Source organism: Erinaceus europaeus, chromosome X (genome assembly GCF_950295315.1).
Source record: "Erinaceus europaeus chromosome X, mEriEur2.1, whole genome shotgun sequence".
In the NCBI taxonomy this organism is placed as follows: Eukaryota; Metazoa; Chordata; class Mammalia; order Eulipotyphla; family Erinaceidae; genus Erinaceus; species Erinaceus europaeus.
The window spans coordinates 99,221,295-99,244,640 of NC_080185.1; the positions used below are offsets into that span (position 1 = coordinate 99,221,295).

Consider the following 23,346-nt stretch of genomic DNA (forward strand, 5'->3'; position numbering starts at 1 on the left):
AATCAGCAAATGTCTTAAAACTCCTTCTTGTCAGGTTGCCAAAGAAGTGGACGTAATCAAGTCTCTATGTGCTTTGCTGACTACTTGACTACTGGACATGATCTGCTTGCTGAGCTCAGCTCATATTTTTATTATGCCTATGATCTTATGCGAGAGTACAACTTGGACTATAACTGTTCCGATAAATCTATTAATTAATATTATCTGATCTGTCTGAATGCTTTTTGGCTCATTCTTAAACACACTTATTGAAGCTCAACTATTCACTGCAGTTGGGAAGGTGGCTCAAGCAGGAAGAGTATAGGACTTTCATGGGGGAGTGGGAGGGCACCTGGGTCTAATCCTTGCTACTACATATGCCATAGTTGAGAGGGGCTCCCCACCTCATTCAATAGCTTATATATTTATTTTCTCATTGCCAGGGTTTCACCTTCCTGTGCATGCATGTGTGTGTATGAGAGAGGGAAAGAGGGAGAGGGAGGAGGGAGAGGGAGGAGGGAGAGAGGGGGAGAGAGGGGGAGAGAGGGGGAGAGAGAGGGAGAGAGGGAGAGAGGGGGAGAGGGGGAGAGAGAGAGAGAGAGAGAGAGAGAGAGAGAGGGAAAGATTCGCCTAGTGGGCTGGGGTTGTGTGCATTACAGAACAGATGAGTTATCTTTCTGGACCTAAGTTAAATTATAATGATGGCCCTAGGCAACTAAATACAGTAGGGGGGTTGCATGACAGAGTCTCAAAAATGTCAGAATGTTGCACCAAAGCAAAGGACTCTGGGAAAGGAGTAAGAAGGTGGATAGGAAGACAACTCTGAGGGTCTATTATATAATGAAATGTTACGCATATGTCAATGAATATACCGTCAAGCAATAACCCCCTCAATAAAAAAAAAAAACAAATAAGGTTAATTAAAATTTTTCTTAAATGGTAGAATGTGCCTCAAACAAGTCAGGTAATAGTTCCAGGAAAGAGGGAAAATCTGAATATATCAGTAATTCCCTCAAATTAGACAACAGGAATGCAAAGTAGTCAGGAATAACTTTAGTTTTGTAAGGATATGTGTGTATGTGTGTGTGTATATATATACTAGAGAGAGAGAGAATGAATGAGAATACACCACAGCACTGAAGATTCCCCCACTGGACTGAGAGCTAGGCTCAAATCTTGAGTTGTAAGCAAGGCAAATCAATAATGCTGTCCAGCTGAGCTACCTTGTCTGCTGTCCTCACTTTAGACTTCTTACCAGGAGCTAAGGCAAGTTCTGTTCTGATAAAGGTTCAGTTCTGATAAAAGCACAAACATCATCCCTGCCCTAAGGAGGGGGGTGAGGTCAGGTTCCAGAAGCAGAGTGAGCCTTCGTTCCTATACTCACTCTACTGCTGCCTGAGGTACCACTGCGTGTGCTTGGGGCTGGTGACCTCTGAGAGACTGGAGTCATTCCATTGCTACGGTAGCTCTTTGGAGTCCCCGGCGCAGCTTCCAGGTCATTGAGATCGGATGATCCAGTGCTTCCCCTACATGAGAAAGAACATTCTGGCTATCACATGGAAGGAGGATAACACATAGACAAGAAAATGATGACAGCATGTGAACCACAGGAAGCCTACCAGCAACACACTGGAAATGGATTGCGACTGGCACCTGTCCTATTGTTCAACACCAACTCCTAGGACTTTGCACTTGAGCTTCACCATGGCACAGACAGCCCATGAATCTTGACGCCCAGCTACCACCACCTCCAAGTACTATGTCAATGTTTTCAACTCAAAGGCATTGGTTTATCCTCTTGCCACCTGATATGCCCTATTTGCCGCTGTCTGTCTGTGTAAATCCTCCCTTCAAGACTCTGAAGTCTACTCTCTTCTCTAGCATGCGTTTCTGTTATTAATGAGCCTTGTCAACTTCTCCTCTATTCAATCCCTCTTGACGCAGTCTTTGACAAGTGATGCAGCGCCTGGCTACACAATGTCTTGCTCATTTCCCTACTTGATCCACAGAGGCAGGCCTTGGTGCCTCCTCCAACGAGCTCCCTGAGGATACAGGCTCATGAGGGAATTGCCTGGCTATCTCCTCCTCATCCTTAATGTCTCAGTGTGAAGAAGGCACTCAGTATACATTATTCAACCATAGGAGATGATATTCTATTTTCTTCTGCTATTTCAGAGTCTGGCTCATGGTGAATATTTAATAAAGGTGAGATAGAAATGACAGTTGGGGGAGTGGGGCGGTAGTGCAGCGGGTTAAGGGCACGTGGCACAAAGTCAAGGACTGGTGTAAGGATCACGGTTCAAGCCCCTGGCTCCCCACCTGCAGGGGAGTTGCTTTACAGGCAGTGAAGTAGGTCTGCAGGTGTCTTACCTTTCTCTCTCCCTCTGTCTTCCCCTCCTCTCTCTATTTCCTTGTCCTATCTAACAACGACATCAATAACAACAATTATAACAACAACAATGAAAAACAACAAGGGGAACAAAAGAGAAAATAAATAAAGATAAAACAAATAAAAAAATGACAGTCGGCAAATGGGCCAGACTCCCTTTCATGTTTGTTATAGCTGATTAAATTCCATTCAATAATAATGAAAAAGCTGCTTATCATCAATAAAGTTGCTAGTAAGTGGAGCTGTGGAGCTTCAAATAAACAAGCTTTTCAAGGAAATCTTTTTCTTTTGCCCCCAGGGTTATTGCTGGGGCTCAGAGCCTGCACCATGAATCCACTGCTCCTGAACCCCCCCCCTTTGTTGCCCTTGTAGCCTTGTTGTGGTTATTACTGTTGCTGTTGGTTGTTGGACAGGAGAGAAATGGAGAGAGGAGGGAAAGACAGAAGGGGGAGAGAAAGATAGACACCTGCAGACCTGCTTCACCACCTGTGAAGCGACTCCCCTGCAGGTGGGGAGACAGAGGCTCGAACTGGGATTCTTACGCCGGTCCTTGCACTTTGCGCCACGTGCGCTTAACCTGCTACACTATCGCCAGACCCCCATTCAAGAAAGTTGTCTATGTTTTTTAGCCACCAGAGTTGTTGCTGGGGTTCCATACCTACAGGCCGCCACCACTTGTGGTAGATTGCTTCTTTTTTAAAAAAGACAGTAAGAGAGAAAACAGAGTGAGGAGAGACATTACAGCATAACTCAACCATTCATGAAGCTTCCTCCATGCAAGTACGTCTAGGTGGTGATCAGGGGCTCGAATCCTGACCCTAATGCATAAAAAAAGCATTCCCCTGGATTGGATAGATTTTTAAGGGAAGGCTTTGTTCATATTTTTTCCTTAAAACTTTCTTTTATTTGACAGGACAGAAAAAATGAATGGGAAGTGGGATAAAGAAGGAGAGAGACACCTGCAGGTAGGAACTAGGGGTTTGAACCAAGGTCTTCGAACCCAAGTCTTTGTGTAAGGTAAGGTGTCATACTTTATTTCTTACTCTGCGTAAGCTCAAAATGTGCTCAGTGTTCAATATAAGCCATTATGTATTTTACATTTTCAGTTATTATATCACTGTTATTACCACACCTATAACAGTTAATAGAAATTGGGGCATATAGTTGAGTCAGTGAGGAAAGACTTAAAGAAATAAAGAAAAAGTCAAAAAAGGAATGCCTGTGCATGTGCTATTACAAGAAGATAAACATGGCAGAGAAATTAACAATCATCATCAGACCTAGCAACTATAGTTCACAGGTTTTATTCATGGTTGCGCACCTGAGAAGCCACTAAAAATCAAGAATGTCCTGATTGAAAATACCAACCTCCACCACCCTCAATAAATATGCAAAAAGCAGCAAAATTTACTGAGATTTTCCAGGTGTTAGACATTGTCCCTGATAGCTTATATAAAAGGTGTTCCAGGACTGGGGGAAGTAGGGGCTCTATAGTGGAGATGTGAGGTTCCTGCTGTGTTAGGGCTCAAAAAGACAATCGATAGTTAATGTTATCATCACATTATTTGGTAATTGGGTTAACTTTGAAAAGTCCTTTTGTAATGGTTTGCTGTATAGTATCCACTATCTTGTATATAGCTGTGCTATTGGATGCTTCTAATCTACTTGGTCTAGGCTTTTGAGAGAGTCCGCATATCAAATACACAGCCTATATATTAACAAGATTCAGTTTGTGTTTTGAAAAACTTTGAGACATACAATTGATTTACCCCCTCTCATATTAATTAACTACTGATTTATATGTCTACATTTTGCTAGGAGTGTACATAAACACCATTCCCACCACCAAAAGACTGTGACCCATCCCTCCCACCCACTCCCACCCCCCACTGTCCCAGGAAGCTGCATGTCTACTATTGCATCCGCCGATCACAACCTAACCAACGCAACGATTGCCACCTCAACATGCTTCAGCTCAGACTGTGTCCAGAGACTTCACGTGTGGAATGACAACCCTTCAGCTTCATTACTCGGGTGAGACCTTTCCTTTTATAGTACACTCTAATTTCATCTCAGGTGGTTCACTTTCTAACAAAGTCCCATAACCTAGATATACACCAGTTTCTGTGAGAGAGAGCTTATGTTCACACGTATCCATAAACTACTGCAAAATATATACCTGAAAGCAGAAGTATACTAGAGTTTGCAGTGAGTAACTCCCTAACACTTCCTCTCCACTATTCCAAGCTTTGGGCCCATGATTGCTCAACAATTTGTTTGGCCTCGTATGTTAACTCTCTTTTCAATCATCAGGTTCCAGATGCCACTAGGATGCTGGCCAGGCTTCCCTGGATTGAAGACCCCACAAATGTGTCCTGGAGCTCAGCTTCCCCAGAGACACACCCTACTAGGGAAAGAGAGAGGCAGACTGGGAGTATGGACTGACCAGTCAACGCCCATGTTCAGCGGGGAAGCAATTACAGAAGCCAGACCTTCTACCTTCTGCAACCCTCAACGACCCTGGGTCCATGCTCCCAGAGGGCTAGAGAATGGGAAAGCTATCATGGGAGGGGGTGGGTTATGGAGATTGGGTGGTGGGAATTGTGTGGAGTTGTACCCCTCCTACCTTATGGTTTTGTTAATTAATCCTTTCTTAAATTAAAAAAAAAGGTGTTCATATTCCTTTGTTAAAAAAGAAGAAACTAAGTCTTGCAAGGGTTAGTTATTTCATAGAGGGGTGTGTGTGTGTGTGTGTGTGTGTGTGTGTGTATGTGTGTGTGACAGAGTGAGAGAGAGACAGAGAGGGGGGGGGAAGGGAGAGAAAACAGGGCAAAGTCAAGGTCAAAAGTGAAAATTGCCAGGAGCCATTTCTCTGCTTGATAGATGATAAGCTTTGAAACAATGGAAGTCCTCGAGACAAGTTTCATTTCCCCCTGGGCAGGCCATTTTCCCCTCAGGTAGACCATTTATCAGAAACAGTGACACAACACACAGTTGTGGTAGCAAACATGATTTCATCCATTGTATGTTGCAAGGAACATTCCCCCTTTGAAGATTGCTCCCCCTCCTCCTCCTCTAGCACTTCCCCCCTCCTTCCCCAAAGCCTTATAATGTCTGTGCACACAATAAAATTTAGAGCTTGATCAGAAACTTGACTTGCTCTCGTTCTTCGTGTCTCTTGTCCCTATCATTTCAGGTCTCATTGGGTTGCTAGCCCCTGCTCACCGCCCTGCTGGCCGGGGCATTCTGGCACCCGAGCGTGGGGCAAAGAAGCCTTCTGAACCTAGAAACTCCGCTGATCGAGGGGGTAGGCCTACCCGAAATCACAGAGTCACCGCGGCCGAGGGAGTAACGCAAAGACTCGCAGAGATCGCCACGGAAATACCCGCCCGTGAGTCGCATCTGGGGAAGAGTGTCACAGCGGCTGAGGTAAGCAAAACCATGGGACATGAATTTAGCAAACAAGATTTATTCATTAAAGGACTCAAGGAGTCACTCAAAACACGAGGAACTAGGGTTAAAAGGAAAGAATTAAAGAAGTTTTTAGATTATATTGGAAATATTTGCCCCTGGTTCCCCCAGGAAGGCACTATAGATGAGAAACATTGGAGGAGAATTGGTGACTGTCTTAATGATCACTATCAGTCTTTTGGTCCTGAACGTGTACCTGTTTCTGCCTTTTGTTACTGGAATTTGATTAATGATATCTTAAAAATCTATAATAATCACCCTGATATTAAAAACCTTATTACAGAGGGTGAAAAGGTCCTCCGGCAACTTTCTCGTCCGCCGTCCAGGACAAAGACCCCATCTCCATGCCCTTCTGTGGTTATTGATCTTGATCCCCCGGTACCCAGTCAAAATAAAAGCCTCCCAGCACCTGATGAAAGTAAAAGCCCTATTCCCCTCCCTACAGGTCCCACTGCACTTACTAAAGTTCCCTCCATTGACTCTCCTATTGCTAATTCACATGAGAGTGAAACCCAGCATTCTTTCCCCCGCCTCTACCCAGTTTTACAAAACCTCCCACAAAGCCCCCCCTCTCCTGAAGCACTCCGCGCGGAGGATGAGGCTTTGCTAGAAAAAGAGGCTGCCAAATATCACAATCCTGATTGGTATCCTCCTCCCTTTAATCCCCCTCCCTATATCCATGCTCCCACTCTCCAGCCTGACCCTCTCCTTGACAATCCCTCTGTCAGGCGGGCACGCTCAGGAGCCCTTACAGGAATTTCCACCCTCCGCAAGGTCCTTGCTGACCGGAGAGAGCAGCTTCAATTAATGAAAGAAATAGCTGCAGTCACAGAAGAGCTTACATTTTTAGCCTCACCTAAAAGCCCAATCCCTAAAACTAAAGCTAAAACTAAACCATCCAAATCTAAACCGGTTTTGGCTTTCCCTGTTACTCGGAGCCAGGCTCAAACTGGTTAACCCTAACCCCTACGCTCTTCCTTGTCCAGACTGCCTCCCTACACCACCGTCCCTCCGTTTTGTGCTCTGGTCCTTGACTTGGCCAATAATACTGATTAGACCACCAAGGCTAAAACTCAACTAGCACGAAAAACAGCTTCCCTTAGAAAATTAGTAGAGAAAAAAAAAATGAGAACATTTACAATTAGTTAAAGAACTGTGGGCTCTTGATTTGGCATTATCTTAAAACTAATCAGCCAAAAAAGATCCAGCTTTTTTCCCTCTACTCTCAGAAAGCTTAAAACCAGTTCTGAGTGAGATCTTATCTGGCTAACAAGCTATTCCTTAGAGAAAGAATGAAATCAATCAAACAAGATGTTCTCTTTAACTTAAAAGCTATTAACCAGAAAACCAGTACACACTTTTGATAGAAATTTAATTATTTATTTCTTTAAAACTGTAAAATGTACCTTAGCCACAAACGCCCCTCCTGGATAGATAGGCTGTGAGTTAGGAATCCAAAAACCAAAGCGGTTTTTCAAAGGGAAAATTTTCCTTTCACCAAGAATGTATGTTTTAAGTCTGTGCTAACCTTGTTTTCATTAATGTGTGTTAACCCCTAAGTAACTAAACTTTGTTTTAAGTTTTAAATAAGATTTAGTTAAGCTAAATGTGGTTTTAAAGATCCAGACTCATAGAGTTGGCACACCTTTACCAGAGTAAAATATAAGACAATTTCGTCCTTCTGATAGCTAATATCAGCATCAATTCATTAGTTAAAAAGATTTTCTGAGATATCTAGACATGGTAAAATGCCTCTGTAGTCTCTCGCACTCTTGTGAAAATTGTAGATATTACCAGCACCTCAATATCAACTGCCACTGTTTGTTAATTTAATTCCATCCTTGAACTGACTTTCTAATAACCCAGTCAGTGTAGAGCAGTGGCCTTGCCAGGAAAAAAAAAGGGTTAAACGTGCTATTCCTGGCCTGATAAAAAAAATTTTTTATTCAACAGATGTGATTCAACAAAATTATTTAGTGTAAAATGGTCATCTAAAAGAAATGTTAACAGTAAAAATTTATTTTAACATTTCAGCTATGAGGTTTATCTTAGCTTTTTAAGTTACCTATCTAAATCAAAGTGAAAGATCAATTAAGTTGTGTACCCACCCTTGTTCATAGCTGCCCTAAGGGTGTGATAGCTTTGTGATAAACAAAGGTCCTTAACAAACAAAGTTTAACATTTTACTTAAAATTGTTTAAGTGATTTCAAAAAAAAAAAAAAAAGCTTTTAAAATACTTTCTCAACTAAACAGGCAAAACTGGCTTGGGTTAGTAAAAGATAACACAATAGTTATGTGAATTATTTACATGCCAGAGGCTCTTGCGCTGGTTTTCCTCTTTATATCTTTCTGCTTTTAAAAATTATCTGGTTTGTTTTAAGACACTGCCAGAGGTTTATTCTTGATAAATTAAGGTAATACATTGTGTTTTTGGTCTGATAGAAGATTTGTTTTGGCAAATCCTGATTTAACAAAATTAATATTTTGAACATTTAAACTATGAGGTTTTATTTTAGCCTTTTAAGTTGCCATATTAGAGTTCTAAGGAACAAAATCTATTAAGAGTTTTATATCTATGCTTACTCATGATAGCCTTGTGATGAGTAAAGATCTTAGTAAACTAAAGGTATAATAGTGTGCTTAAACTGTCTAATCAGTTTAAAATAATGCTAAAAAATGGTAAATATTTTATCATGTCAACACATTAGGTATTGACTTTCTATAACATATTGGTATATTCTAATGAAGAGCCTTCTAAAATCATAGAAAAAAAAAAACAAGTCAATTCTAACCATTAGATAGATCATCAATTAACTTGGTACAAGTTCTCTCCCTAAGTAAATAATTATAGGTACATCTGCACATGAAGAACTGACTGCTCATATGGTAAGATTTAAAACTAAACATTTTTAATTTTTATTTATGGGTGTGTGATGACTCCTAAAGTCACTCATATCCTAAAATTTTTTATCATTTTTTTTACAAGCCTCTTAAAATTATAACGCTTGACCTGCCATAGTAAGAGCACTTTACTGGCTCCTACATTGTTTAATTAAGATCTTGCTATTCAGACTTTTAAGATTAATCTCCATTGATAAAAGCCAATGCTCTCTGACAGATTGATGTAATTCACCTGCCCATGTTTAGTAAACAAAAAAAAAAAACTTTTTTTTCACAGTTGATATTTTTTCTAAATTTATGTGGGCTACAGCTCAAACAAGAAAAACTAAAACCCTTAAGCTTAATTAATAATAAAAAAAAGGAAGGGTAATGCACCCTCCAGTATTCAGTTGGCTAAAGTGTCAATGAAGTAACATACTAAATCTTTTTAATATTTACAAAAATTCAAATTGTCCATTTATTATATCTCATTGACAAAGCCACACACTTTTCCAGTCATAGAGACATATTCTTTTTCTCTTTTTTCAACACTGGATGTCCATGTTTGTTTTCCTTTTATTATGGTGGATGACATTGCTCTTGCAAAATCCACAGAGTCCCTGTTGGCAAGTCCTTACCACAAAGGACGCCATGGCAGTATATACTCCAGCTAACCTCACCAGCTTATCCAAGTCTTCTCTTTCTGCTGACCTACCACTGCTGACTTCATCTTTGCATGCTTATTGACTGCTCACTTTTCTCAAAATATTCCTCAATATTCAAGGAACCTCACCTTGACTTCTAATGTGTATGCACCTCCTCTGTGTTTTGGTAAACACCATCCTATATTTTCATGTCAATTCTTCTCTACCTGGTCCTTGCCTCCTAGTTTTGCTTGTTCCACAGCTGACCAGAAGAAGAAAATTTCATCAGTTGGCGCTGACCAGAAGACCAGATGTGCTGTGTTTCTTCCCCTGGACATCACATCCACTGACTGCTTCCCTTAGACTTGCTGGTGGCACGCTAGGACACTCTATATATTCCTCCCATAAATTTTCTGACAAATTACAACAGGTTATAGACTCCACCACAAATAGTCTTGAGTCACTACAGAGCCCCTTATGAGACCCTTATTAGTCTTTTGTTAAGGACCCTTTATTTTTAATAAGATTACTGATTTTATAAAACAGCAGATTGACTCCTTGGCATTAAACCCTTTGCAAATACATTATCACAGACTTGATTTGGCTGACAGAGGCCTGGCTGAACCTGAGGATGACAGACCTCCCTTTTGGATGGCATAAAACTCAGAATTATGCACGGAAACATCCAACCTTGGCAGGGAAAGGACACCAGTAAGGGGTGCAAGGCAAAGCACTGCAGGGGGAGGACCCTATTGTCCGCCTCTGAGTCCCCCGTGAAGCAAACCTGATTTGCATGGAGGTTGGTGTCAGCAACAAAAAATCATTTCCCTGGAAACTGTGGCTCTGCCTCCCCTCCCCAAAAAGACACCGAGAGCCTTATAAGATGCGGGAAGGTTGGTTTCTGGGGAGGAATCGGGTCAATACTTCCCCCCTCTGGTTATACCTGCTGTTCAGGTCCCTGCTCCTCACCTCAACTAACTGCCTCAAGTTAAATTATAACGAAGGGATGAGATGCCAGGAGCCATTTCTCTGCTTGATAGATGATAAGCTTTGAAACTATGGAAGTCCTCGAGACAAGTTTCATTTCCCCCTGGGCAGGCCATTTTCCCCTCAGGTAGACCATTTATCAGAAACAGTGACACAACACACAGTTGTGGTAGCAAACATGATTTCATCCATTGTATGTTGCAAGGAACATTCCCCCTTTGAAGACTGCTCCCCCTCCTCCTCCTCTAGCACTTCCCCCCTCCTTCCCCAAAGCCTTATAATGTCTGTGCACACAATAAAATTTAGAGCTTGATCAGAAACTTGACTTGCTCTCGTTCTTCGCGTCTCTTGTCCCTATCATTTCAGGTCTCATTGGGTTGCTAGCCCCTGCTCACCGCCCTGCTGGCCGGGGCAGAAAATTGTCCATATATCAAAGTCTGTGACTATCCTAGTTTCTTATGTCACTCACCATTTCACCAAGCTCACATTGCTAATATGGGGCAGACTCTACTTTAGTAGAACGAGTAATCAAGAAAAAGATAAAGGATCGTATAATTTGGTTAAGAGAATAAAAAATTTCAGGGTCGAATCCCTTTCATACCGTTATGGCTTCTAGTGATAGCAGTCTGAATAAATCATATTACCATGGACTCTGCTAAGGAGGGAGCCAAGACTGCATCTTTTGAGCCTGACAACAAGAAAGTACTGTTCTATGACTGGAGAGCTTCATTCAATTTGAAATTCTAAGTACCTTGGTGATTTTCCTGAGCTCTCTGACTTCCAATGCCACATTTCTTAATCTGACAGTGGCTAACCACAGTGATACCTTTCTAAGTGATTCTGCTCATGGCAGAAATCCTTCTAAGCAGGGCTTAGACACCTAACTCAGCAAAGCTATTTTGGCTATTTTTAGAACATTCTACACACGCACACGCACACGCACACACACCTCCATTGAAAAATAAAGGTTATGGGGCCAGGCAGTGCTGCACCCAGTTGAGCACACACGTTACAATGTACGAGGACCCGGGTTCAAACCTCCATTTCCACCTGCAATAGGAAAGTTTTGCATGCAATGAAACAGTGCTGCAGGTGTCTCTCTTCCTCTATAGTTCTTCCTTCCCTCTCGATTTGTCTCTGTCCAATAAATAAAGTTTTTAAAAAAACTTTTCAGAGAGAAAAGTCTCCCAGACCAGGTAGGTGGCTTTGGAAGAATCCCCAGCATTGGTTTGTCTTGTTAGAGTCGGAAGTCCTCCTTCTGGAGAGGCTCTGACAGCTGTTGGCCAGCTGTGCTGATGGCATTCAAGATGTTATTTGATGACAAGGAAGTAATTCCTGTGAATCCTGGGGCTGCTGCTGGAAGCTATTGTTGCCAGAAATATTCCTTAAACAACGGCGTATACTTTATGATACATGTTCCTGACATTTACTGTGAACACCAGCAAAATATTTCCCTCGTGGCTGGTTGTTTCAGTGGACTGTCCTAGAAATATTTTGTCTGGAGTGGATATCATGACCATTTGGGTGTCAGCTCTTTCAGCTGTTCTATAAGACATTACACGAACTTTTGCCACTTAAGAAAAGGAGAGGAGTTTCAAGTCTGAAAGTAGAAGTTTACCATTCAATTAAGACAGTTTTGTTTCAAGTATATTATTGTTATTTAAATTAGAAATTTAGGGGTTAGTGCCAGCAAGCCTTCAAGCTAAAATTTACATAAGGTAAAGAAAGAGATACACTGTATGAATATGTGATTATTTATGGATTTTGGGGATCCTGGGTGACTTGAAAGACAACTGTCCTGGAAAGAGTCTCATCTAGTGGTCGAGGAGGTAGAGCAGTAGATAAAGCATTAGACTCTCAAGCATGAGGTTCTGAGTTCAATCCAAAGCAGCACATATACCAGAGTGATGTCTGGTTCTTTCTCTCTCTCTCCTCCTCCTTTTCTAATAAATAATCTTTAAAAAGATTCTCATCTACTTTAGTTAGTGAACTGTGTCTAAAAGACTTCCATGTTGTTATCTCCAATTTTATGCTGATCCTAAATTTTGATGAATTGGCCATGTGATTTTTTTAGAAGGTTCATTTCTATCTAATGGCTCTGAAGAATGGGAAGAGACCAGAGAATTATTTTTCTTAAAGATTTGTTAAAATATGAAAGAAGAGAAGGAGGAGAAAGTCATATGCAGATAAAACAAACACAAATCAGAGCTGAGCAGCTGGTATCTAATGGGACCTCTGAAAGCAGTATAGGGGCGATGAGGTAGCAGACTTGGTAGGTCCTTTCCTCTTCCTCTCCATAGTCACAACTCCCTGTAAGTGTGCTTGCTTGACCCAACCTAAAGGAGCTAAGCTTCATGAGCAGTGGAGGAGTGCTGCAGGTGTCTCTTTTTTCTTTTCTTTTACTGTTTTTATTGGGGACATAAGGTAATGTAGCCCCTGATTGTTTGTTGTTTTTAACAAATACTACAATATACTCTGGGAAGCTGCGTAAAGTTTTTTAAACTGGCTTAGAACTGATTTCAAATAAAAACAAGTTTGCTGGGTGAAAAAATCTATGCCTGAGTGCCTTACTCTATGCCTGAGTGCCTTTTCAGCTCACAGAGCTCCTGTGCATAGAGATATCAGAAAATTCAGTGCCTCAGAATCAGCCTAGAGTCAATGGTGACTGGTGAGAGCCAGGTTATAAATGCCAGATTCCTGAGCTCTTGACTGGATAACTCTAAGGCCTCTTAAGCACTGTTTCCTAGTGTTGTACCGCAAGGTGGTGCTATATTCACCACAGTAGTACTGATTGGTTTCATGATACCTGCTTGGGCTTCTTTATCTTCTCTGAATCACATGGCCAATTCATCAGGTCTTTATTCTCTTTTTTCTTTGTTCCCCCTAAAATCACAAACTCTTATGATCATGGTCCAAGTCAAGCACTCTTGTGCATCTAAGTTTCTGACGTATTCAATGTCATGCCCATCACTTCATGGAAGTGAGAGCCACTTTGCTCGGAGGAATATGATTTTGTGAATGGCTTTGGCTATGTTTGTGATGTCTTGGGGCTTTGATTGCCCATCTCTTGGTGACACTTAGGGGAGCTGAATTCACCCAAGGTATATTAAAATAAGATGAAAGAAGCTTTAGCACTAGACAAATGAAGCAAAGGCAAAAGCAGGAGGTGAAACTGATTTCCGTTTGGGGAACCAGCTGTACAGCTTTTATCTTTCAATCACAAAACTATTGTGGCCCATCCTACTGGAATAATATTTACAAACTCTTAGAGATGTGCTATCACTTTGAATACTTTTTCAAGCCTGGAAAGGAAATGAGTTTGGTCAGTGTATTAGCAATTGGGTACATAGAAATTTATCTAATACACAAAAGAAACCGGTATGGACTTTGTGGATCAGGTCCTGACTCAGAACCAGATCATGCCAACTCTGCTAGATTCAATGATGAGTAAGAGGATGTTCCATAATTGGCGTCTTAATTGCAGAGATGCGTATGAAAATTATATTTAGGACAGGAAAATAGTTTTACATCTGACAGTAAAAGGATGTAGAATCATCTAATGATGGAGTCGGTTTTCATGAACTCACTTTGTAGAAATACTGCCTCTGAGGGCAGAATGATTCTTTTAGATTGCACTACCACCACACATGCCATATTTACTGGAGAGGGAGAGGGGGTGGGAGGGAGGGGAAGAGAGGAAAAAAAAAAACTTGGATTGAAGGTGAGGACTAGCTAGGAACTGACTTGGAACAGTTTATGCTCTTGGATTAGAGCCAACTAAAGCAGTCTGTGAAACTTCACTAAGATTGTGACAGTCTCAGGCCTCTTGGAGAGCAACTGAGATTAATCGGATAAAACTGGCATCTATATGGAGTGGCAGAGGGTGGGGAAAGGATGGGAAGTTGGTTTGGTTATGAGAAAGAATACGGTCCCATGGTAAAAAGCTTGCCATTGCCTCCACTGACAATGGCAGAAATGCTGCCAACAAACACAGCATCACTATTTTTTACTGGACAAAGTGAATTTCATGTTCCGGGTTCTACTATCCATTTCTGTTTTTGAAGGGACATTGTTGACATTGCACCCATATGCCTAACCCCTGTTCTATACATCCTTCCCTAGCTTCTGAGGACTTATCTGCTACTGATTTTCAACTAGATCTTCAAAGACCTGCACTCTAGCTGGAGTTAGAGACCAAGACATGTTTCACAGTGTGCTTCCCAGACCCCCATAGCAGAGATGTTGGGTAAAATCAGAACTCCAGACCTCATGTAACTCCCACTGATATGTTCACAGTCAGAGTAAATGATCTTGTAAACTCCCAGTGACATTTATATTTCAGATCAACAATGAATTTTCTTTTTCGTTAAATATTTATTTATTCATTCCCTTTTGTTGCCCTTGTTGATTTATCGTTGTGGTTATTATTATTGTTATTGCTGTCACTGCTGTTGGATAGGACAGAGAGAAATGGAGAGAGGAGGGAAAGCCAGAGAGGGGGAGAGAAAGACAGACATCTGCAGACCTGCTTCACTGCTTGCGACGTGACACCCCACCCCACTCCCTGGCAGGTGGGGAGCCGGGAGCTCAAACTGGGATCCTTGTGCTTTGCTATGCTACCGCCCGACCCTCAAAGATAAATTTTCAAGATAAGATGTACTAATACTTTCATGGTATATACATGAAAATTATTATCTCAGGGCATTTTTTAAAAAGTTGTTTATTGGGAGTCGGGCGGTAGCGCAGCAAGTTAAGCCCACGTGGCGCAAAGCACAAGGACCGGTGTAAGGATTCCAGTTCGAGCCCCCAGCTCCCCACCTGCAGGGGAGTCGCTTCACAGTTGGTGAAGCAGGTCTGCACCTCACCGTCTCTGTCTTCCCCTCCTCTCTCCATTTCTCTCTGTTCTATCCAACAACAACAACATCAATAACTACCCCCCAAAAAAAGTTGTTTATCTGAAAGTCGCATAAACTTGGGTCTTTAATTGCTGAAGTGGGAAACTCTATTCAAGGTCATCCCTAGTCAGTGGCTGGCTGGACAGAAGTACAATGGACAAGCTCCTCAATTTGGAAATAATTTATGCTTCCAGTGTCCCTTGCAAGATCAGGTAGAGAGAGTCCCCAAACTCAGACCTCCCCAGAGACAGGGTACTAATGACCTTCCTGGTTCTTCTTGTCTTTCTCCTTTACTGGTTTCTCCTAAAATTATTTCAATAGTAAATCACTTAATTATGACTTCTTTTTAGAAGGTTTATTTCTGGAAGAGCATGGCTTAAGATGAGGATCTCACAAGGCACATCACATCCACAAACGATAATGACATAAGAGAGATTTCGAACCATGACATCAAAGACCCTGAACTGGAGATTACCGTTAGATTTTTGTACTAATCTCACCTGCCTCATGTGTCAAGTCCCTAGCAACCAGTGAAGAGCCTCTGATGAGAGGCTTATGGGCCTTGCCTAACAAATCCTTCCCCCAGACTGGCAAACGACTGGAAAGAAATAATCATCTAGGTATCTCACAAAACACAATGTCCATTCTGATATGATGTGTATTTTTAAAAAAGAATGTCCAGGAAAAAAACAAAGAATCACTAGGCAATGTGGGAATTAATTGCAAATGTGGGTCAGGTAATCAAACAAAGAAACTGGAATCTTATGATTTCTATAGGAGGAATAAATGGCTACTTGACATTAAAAAATGACTACAGGAGAGAATGCTTTGTTTGCTAGCTTGCTTGCTTGCAGAACCTACACAGAAAACAAAGTCCACCAGATTTTCCTGAAAGTCTGTAGGATTACTGAACCTTCAAGCACACAAAAGGGAGCTCAGTTCTTTGTTCTTGGATAGAAACAGAGAAACTGAGAGAAGGGGGGGAGAGAGACACCTGCAGCCCTGCTTCACCACTTGTGAAGCTTCTCCCATGCAGGTGGGGACCAGGGGCTTGAACCCAGTTCCTTGCGCACTGTAATGTGAGTGTTTAACCAGGTGCGCCACTGCCTGGCCCCAGGGGCTCAGTTCTCCAGGGAACGGGAGTTAAAATGTGTCACCTTTTGATCCAACTTTCTCAGAATAATTTTTTTTTTCCTCCAGGGTTATTGCTGGGCTCGGTGCCTGCACCATGAATCCACCGCTCCTGGAGGCCATTTTTCCCCTTTTTGTTGCCCTAGTTGTTGCAGCCTCGTTGCAGTTATTATTGCCATTGTTGACGTTGCTTTTGTTGTTGGATAGGACAGAGAGAAATGGAGAGAGGAGGGGAAGACAGAGAGAGAGGGGAGAGAAAGATAGACACCTGCAGACCTGCTTCACCGCCCATGAAGCGACTCCCCTGCAGGTGGGGAGCCGGGGGCCCGAACCGGGATCCTTACGCCGGTCCTCTCAGAATAATTTTGAAATAATGGAAAGCTTTTCACTGTGACAGCCCATGAGTGAATCATCATTGTGATAAATTTATGATTTAGGAAATGCCCAGCTAGGCCCTATGGCTCTCCCAAACATAGTATTTTCACTCTCTCTCTCTGTTAACTGGCAAGCCCCACTTGATGACTATATTCTGATGATCTATAAACCATGTCAGTTATTTACAATTTAAAAGATAAAGTCTACTTAGAGACCTCCTTCCAGTTTACAAGAGGGAACCCCTCCTAGGTAAATATACTACCAATTTGGCGAGACCTGTCGCTATGGCTTTATAGCTTTATGATTACAGGAAGACAGATTCTGGAAGAATGGCACTTGGTGAACACACCCCTTACTCTTGGTCAGTTAACTCTAAGACAAAGTAATCTAGAGTGACAGAATTTAATTTTGTTTGGCCAGATGATGTTTGTTTTTGTTTTTGAGGTAGCCATGGTTTGTAAGATTAGAAATGATTCAGAAAGGGGCTGGCTGGTGGCACAACTTGGTTGAGCGCACGTTACAATGCACAAGGACCTGGGTTCAAGGCCCCAGTCCCCACCTGCAGGGGAAAAGCTTTACAAGTCGTAAAGCAATGCTGCAGATGTCTCCATTTCTCTCCCTTTCTACTTCTACTTCCACCTTCCTCTCCCTTTCTGGTGGTCTCTAGCCATTAAACAAATAAAGAAAATTTTTAAAAATTAATAAAAGAGGGAGTCGGGCTGCAGCGCAGCGGGTTAAGCGCAGGTGGCGCAAAGCACAAGGACCGGCATAAGGATCCCGGTTCGAACCCCGGCTCCCCACCCGCAGGGGAGTCGCTTCACAAGCGGTGAAGCAGGTCTGCAGGTGTCTATCTTTCTCTCCTCCTCTCTGTCTTCCCCTCCTCTCTCCATTTCTCTCTGTCCTATCCAACAACGACAACAACAATAATAACTATAACAATAAAACAACAAGGGCAACAAAAGGGAATAAATAAATAAAATAAATATTTTTTAAAAATTAATAAGAGAGAGCAATGTTGGGGGTCAGGCGGTAGCGCAGTGGGTTAAGTGCACTTGGCGTGAAATGCAAGGACCGGCATAAGGATCCCAGTTCAAGTCCCGGCTCCCCACCTTCAAGGGAGTCGCTTCACAGGCAGTGAAGCAGGTCTGCAGGTGTCTGTTTTTCTCTCCCGCTCTGTCTTCCCCTCCTCTCTCCATTTTTGTCTGTCCTGTCCAACAACAACGACATCCACAACAACGATAATAACAACTACAACAACAAAACAAGGACAACAAAAGAGAAAATAATAATAAAAAAAAAGAGAAATGTTTCAGAAACACAATTTCTTGCCTCTTCAAAAGGTGTTGCCACTCCTCACCCACCAGCAAAACACTTATCATCCCTCCACCAAGGCCCATTGGGTCCCTTACACCATTCAGTCCACTTTCCTCCTCATCCGCTTAGCATGCTCAGTTCGACAGCCTAAGTCCAAAGACTTCTCTTTATTTGACTTTCCTTGTTCTCTTGCTTGAGATCACTTAGTATTTTCCTTTTAGATAAATGCCTTTAATTTTCTTCTTCTTTTTTCACTAGAGATTTACCAGGGTTTTAAAGATGGTAAGATTTTAGGGGTATGATTTCACTCCCACCCATACAAGGAAAATGAAAGTCACAATGACACCATCCATCAAAGTTACAACTTGTTTAGTGTTAGCGAATTCCTTCACCTAGTTTCTTGGCATCTGTAACTATTTTTTACCAGTGCCCGAGAGTCAGGAGTTCAATAGGCAAAACCAAACATGAAAGATTTCATAAGATTACTTTAGCTTTTGTCTGAAAAGCTCTTTGTCACTCCTTCAAACCTGAGTGTTACAAAGGTTTTCTTGGCTATCCTATAGGTCAATCCAAGAGCAGTCAAGGAAAACTATGACAAGGACTACAACAATGATGGTTAATCTCTTACCATAAAAGGAACGTTGCATTGTTGAAAATTTGGAATATACTGACTGTCATGATGATCTTTTGATAGTGGAAAGCAAGTATCTTACTTTCTTCATTTATTATGGAACCAAAGTCTCACAAATACAAGATTTCGCTTTTTTGTTTGTTTGTTTGTTTGTTTTAACCAGAGCACTTATCAGCTCTGGTTTACGGTAGTGAGGGGATTAAACCTGGGACTTCGAAGCCTCAGGCATGACAGTCTGTTTGCATAACCATTATGTTATCTACCCCTGCCCTCAGACACTTTTTACTTCAGATAGAAAGAGATGCCACAACACGGGAGCTTCCTCTGGTGCCAAAGTGCCTCCCATGTGGTGCTAAGGCTTGAATCTAGGTCATATGAGTGGCAAGACACATGCCTCACTAGTTGAACAATCTTTCTGTTTCAAATATCTTTTATTCTCTCTTTCTCTCTCTCTTTCTTTTCTATGAAGCTTCATATAAAGTGATACTGGTTTGCAAGAAACGTAATAGGGTAAAACGGAACAGGTATGGAAAGTTGCTGGGAAAATCAAAAGTAATAACCAGAAACATGTCTTCTGTGCGGAACTTGCTGTTCCAGACAAATTAAAGGGGAGAATGCAATTCTGCTTACAGATCATAAAGTGGAGGAAATCTGTCTTTAGTATAAGACTTTGCAGTATTACTATAGCTATGAGGACACTTTGTTTTCTCATCGTTGGCTCTGATGATACACTAATCAGAAAAATAAGTCTTGACTTATGCCACAAGAGAATAAAATCAAATCTGGTATGAACTGACTGTGCTCCTGGCTACTTTTCTTTCTCTTCGCTTTTCTTGACAAGGTGATAGCTACATGCAAAGGACATTCTCCCTCGGTCTCAGTAACAAGAAATTAGAGGAAGTAGACTAGGAAAAAAAAAGTAGAATTCATGGAAACTTTGAGGTGATTCAAATGATGAAATTACTAACATTTTTAAAATAGTTCTTCAGTAAGGTGCCAGGTGGTGGGAGACCCAGTACAGCACACACATTGCCAGGATTCAAACCCTAAGTTCCTACCTGCAAGAGGGAAGCTTTATGAGTAGTGGAGCGATACTACAAGTAACTCTCCTGGTTGGCTGGCTGGCTGGCTAGCTTGCTCTCTGTCTCTCATCCTCTGTCAAAAAGTAACCGCTGGAAATGGTGGCGTTGTGCATACACCAACAACAACCCCGGTGGCAAAATAATGGTGATAATACGTATGACAGAGGCTTATCTTTCAGAAGCTTAACCAAAAATTTTCACTAAAACAATGAAAGGAATAAATTTGCAATTTCCTTTGAACCAAAAGCCTAAATCCTCAAGAATTAAGGCAGGTATGACATAGATGATTTTCATAGCTCTAATCCAGAAGTGTAATTGTTTTTCATTTCAACTAAAAAGCATCCTCATGGGAGCCGGGCAGTAGCGCAGTGGGTTAAGCACACATGGCGCAAAGCACAAGGACCAGCTAAAGGATCCTGGTTCGAGCCCCCGGCTCCCCACCTGCAGGGGAATCGCTTCACAGGCGGTGAAGCAGGTCTGCAGGTATCTGTCTTTCTCTCCCCCGTCTTCCCCTCCTCACTCCATTTCTCTCTGTCCTATCCAACAATGATGACATCAACAACAATAGTAACTACAACAACAATAAAAACAACAAGGGCAACAAAAAGGAAATAAATAAAATAAATATTTTAAAAAAGCATCCTCGCGGAGGGTAGATAGCATAATGGTTATGCAAACAGACTCTCATACCTGAGGCTCCAAAGTCCCAGGTTCAATCCCCCACACCACCATAAGCCAGAGCTGAACAGTGCTCTGGTTTAAAAAAGAAAAAAAAAAAAAAAAAGCCTCCTCATGGCTCTTTACACCACATATCAAGACTTCTCTTAAGAGGTACATAGATACTGATATCTAGAAGCACTGTTTGAATAAGAACTAATAGGAAATTACCTTATTCTTAGGCTATGTGTACCCTTGCCCACATGTATCTTACCTGTCAGAGCCAGAGATGTATCTTACCTGTCAGAGCCAGAGACTGACTTCAAACCCCGAAAATGCTGGCTGTCCAAGTCCAAACTGTAGCTCCGTCCGCTCTCAGATTTTGGAGTGATGATTTCTCCTCTGGTTGCTGATCTGAACTTGCTAAGAAGAAATCTGCAATTACATACATTTAAATGTGAGGTGGGAAAGAATGTGGTATAAAATGTTATTCTGAGGATTGCACCTCGAGCACTTTCAGTAGAGTGGCCCTAGGGTGGAGAGGATTCGGGGAGCGCTTAGTGCCTCTGGAGCCCAATGCCAAGAACAGTAACAGAAGAGGGAGGGATGGAGGAAGGGAGGAAGGGAAAGACATTCTCCCAAGGCCAGACCACTTTCTGATAAGCCAGGCCTCTGTCCCTGCTAAGAAAGAAGGCTATAGACTTTGAGAACTGACCAGTGTCATTTGAGAATGGAGAAGTGGCTTGGGTTGCTGAGCTGGTTGGCGGGGGTACTGGGAATGTAGGGTTCTGGGAATACAGAGCTTGGACTCATCTCACTCAGACAGGGAGCCAGGATGGTCCTCTGGGACAAGGGAATAGATACTAATGGACGGGATCACACTTCCTTTAAGAGTGGCCACTCTGTCCTTTGTACTACTTTCCAAAGCCCCTGAGTTTAAATTGCCATCTGGCTCATACTGAAACCCAACTGACTCTTGTGGAATAAGGTGGCTAAGTCCCTGGGGTGGAAATCATTTTCATACTGTCCATGCCAATTTCCCCTGGGGAAATGAAGTCTGAACTATGGAGTGTATGAAGCTAGGTGGAATCCAATTGCAATCCCATTTCACTTGATTATCAGGAACTGAGGCAAAAAAAAAAGCTACTGAATGTTCCAAACCTAGGTGTCTTAGAAACACACTTCAATTAAAGGGGGGGGGGGTCCTCCTTATTCTTTTTGTGATAGCACTGGGAGAGGCCAGTTAATTTATTTTACATCCAACAGTTGCGGGTGAGGTGGGGGGGGTGAGTTTGGGTCGGGGGATAGTTCCCAAAGCTACTTGGACAGTCTTAATAGAATCTGCCAAGCTGTCTCTGTTTCAAAGACCTCTGGAAGATTGTCTTGTCAAAGTGTCAGAAATTTCAATCTAATGGGAAAATTACATTTTTGGTGAGAATTGCACTTAATATGAAGTTGAACTGTGCTGCTCTGAGAACCACATTTCACATGACCCTCTTTCTGCACTTTTACTTAAGGTCTCTTTTCCACTAGGAATCTCCATCACCCCCTTTCTTCGCTATTCGGAACCCCATCCACCTTTCGAAGTATCAGGTCTGACTGTTGTACTTCTGGATGGCTCCAAGGAGCACCCAACATTGATTAGATAAGACACAAATTTAACCATTTACCACTTCTTGTCATATAGTAGCTCTTAGAATTAAAGGAACACACACTTTTTTTCCAGAAAGGCTTTCAGGTAGTTCATAGTATTCTTACCACAGAGCACCCTATAATTTTCTACATAGTTGACCTTTTTAGTTTTTCTTTATTGGGGGGGTTAATAGATTATAGCACTGTTGTTGACACATGGGTACAATCTCTCATATCTCTGTGAAACGTATCTATCTGTCTCTTTTTCTTTCAAATAGGTGCTGTGTTCCTTAAGGACTGAGAATCATCAGATTTCACTTCTCAGTTCCAGCAGGGGTCAACACACATCTCTGAAAAGCACTGGTGGGGTCTTAAGAGTCAGTCAAGCCAATGTTTTAGATGAGTCAGGCACCTTGCTGGATGCTGTAGCATGAAAGCAAAGCAGCTACAGGCCAAGTACTTTATAAAGGTGCTTACAACTATGTCTGTTTGTCTGGGGTTGGGGAGATGCCATAGCAGTTTATACAACAGATTTTCATACCTGAGACTCAAGAGGGTCTGGGTTCAGCCCCCAGTACCATCATATGCCAGAGCTGATCTCAGGTTTAAAAAAAGAAGTCTGAGGTTCAGGAAGTGCCACAGGGATTGAGGCTGAGTTTGATCACTAGCAGTGTGCGTGCTAGAGTAACATTCTGGTTTCCTGTCTTCCCCCTCTCACAAGTAAACAAACAGATAAATAAGTACATAATTTTTGTGTGGGAGACTGTTGTTTTCAGACTACACTGTAATAAACAATGCACAGGCACCGGGCACTGTGGGAACCACAAGAAGTGGCACAAGGATTGAACATGGCAGCAAGGGTGGTCACTCTAGGCTACCTTTCTCATTCATTGCTGTTAACTAGGGAAGACACAATCATGACAAATTGAATTAGATGACAATTAGGTATCATTGCTAGTCACAATTCAAGCTTCTTTAAAAAAAAAAAATTCTGTAGGGCCAGCTAAAGGCTCCAATACTGGCAATCTCTCACAGCAATTTCTGCTGAGGGAATAAACAAAGCCATCTGAAAGGACCATACTGTTGTGTGATGCCTATGAGAACCCTTTATCACTTCAGTCACAAAAGTGGCCTGAGAAGCGAAGGCTTTATTTTAGGGGCCACTCATCTCCTTTGGGGGAGACCTTCGGCCCCCAGTTTCCCAGTCCCTCTTTGAATCTTGCTTTCTTACTTGCTTCCCATTCTTACTCTCAACACTTGACACACATTCTTGCTATT

The 23,346-nt window shown here is 42.0% G+C and overlaps 1 protein-coding gene across 2 annotated transcripts in view; it reads right to left on the reverse strand.

The window, feature by feature from the left end:
- Positions 1 to 23,346, reverse strand: part of SYTL5 (synaptotagmin like 5) — a 107,294-nt gene that overhangs the window by 41,700 nt on the left and 42,248 nt on the right. For both annotated transcript variants that reach the window (XM_060182627.1, XM_060182626.1), the window contains exons 5-6: positions 20,737 to 20,871; positions 1,364 to 1,505 (exon numbers count right to left, since the gene is read on the reverse strand). In XM_060182627.1, coding sequence (XP_060038610.1) covers positions 1,364 to 1,505; positions 20,737 to 20,871 — 277 coding nt within the window. The remainder of the gene's footprint in view (positions 1 to 1,363; positions 1,506 to 20,736; positions 20,872 to 23,346) is intronic.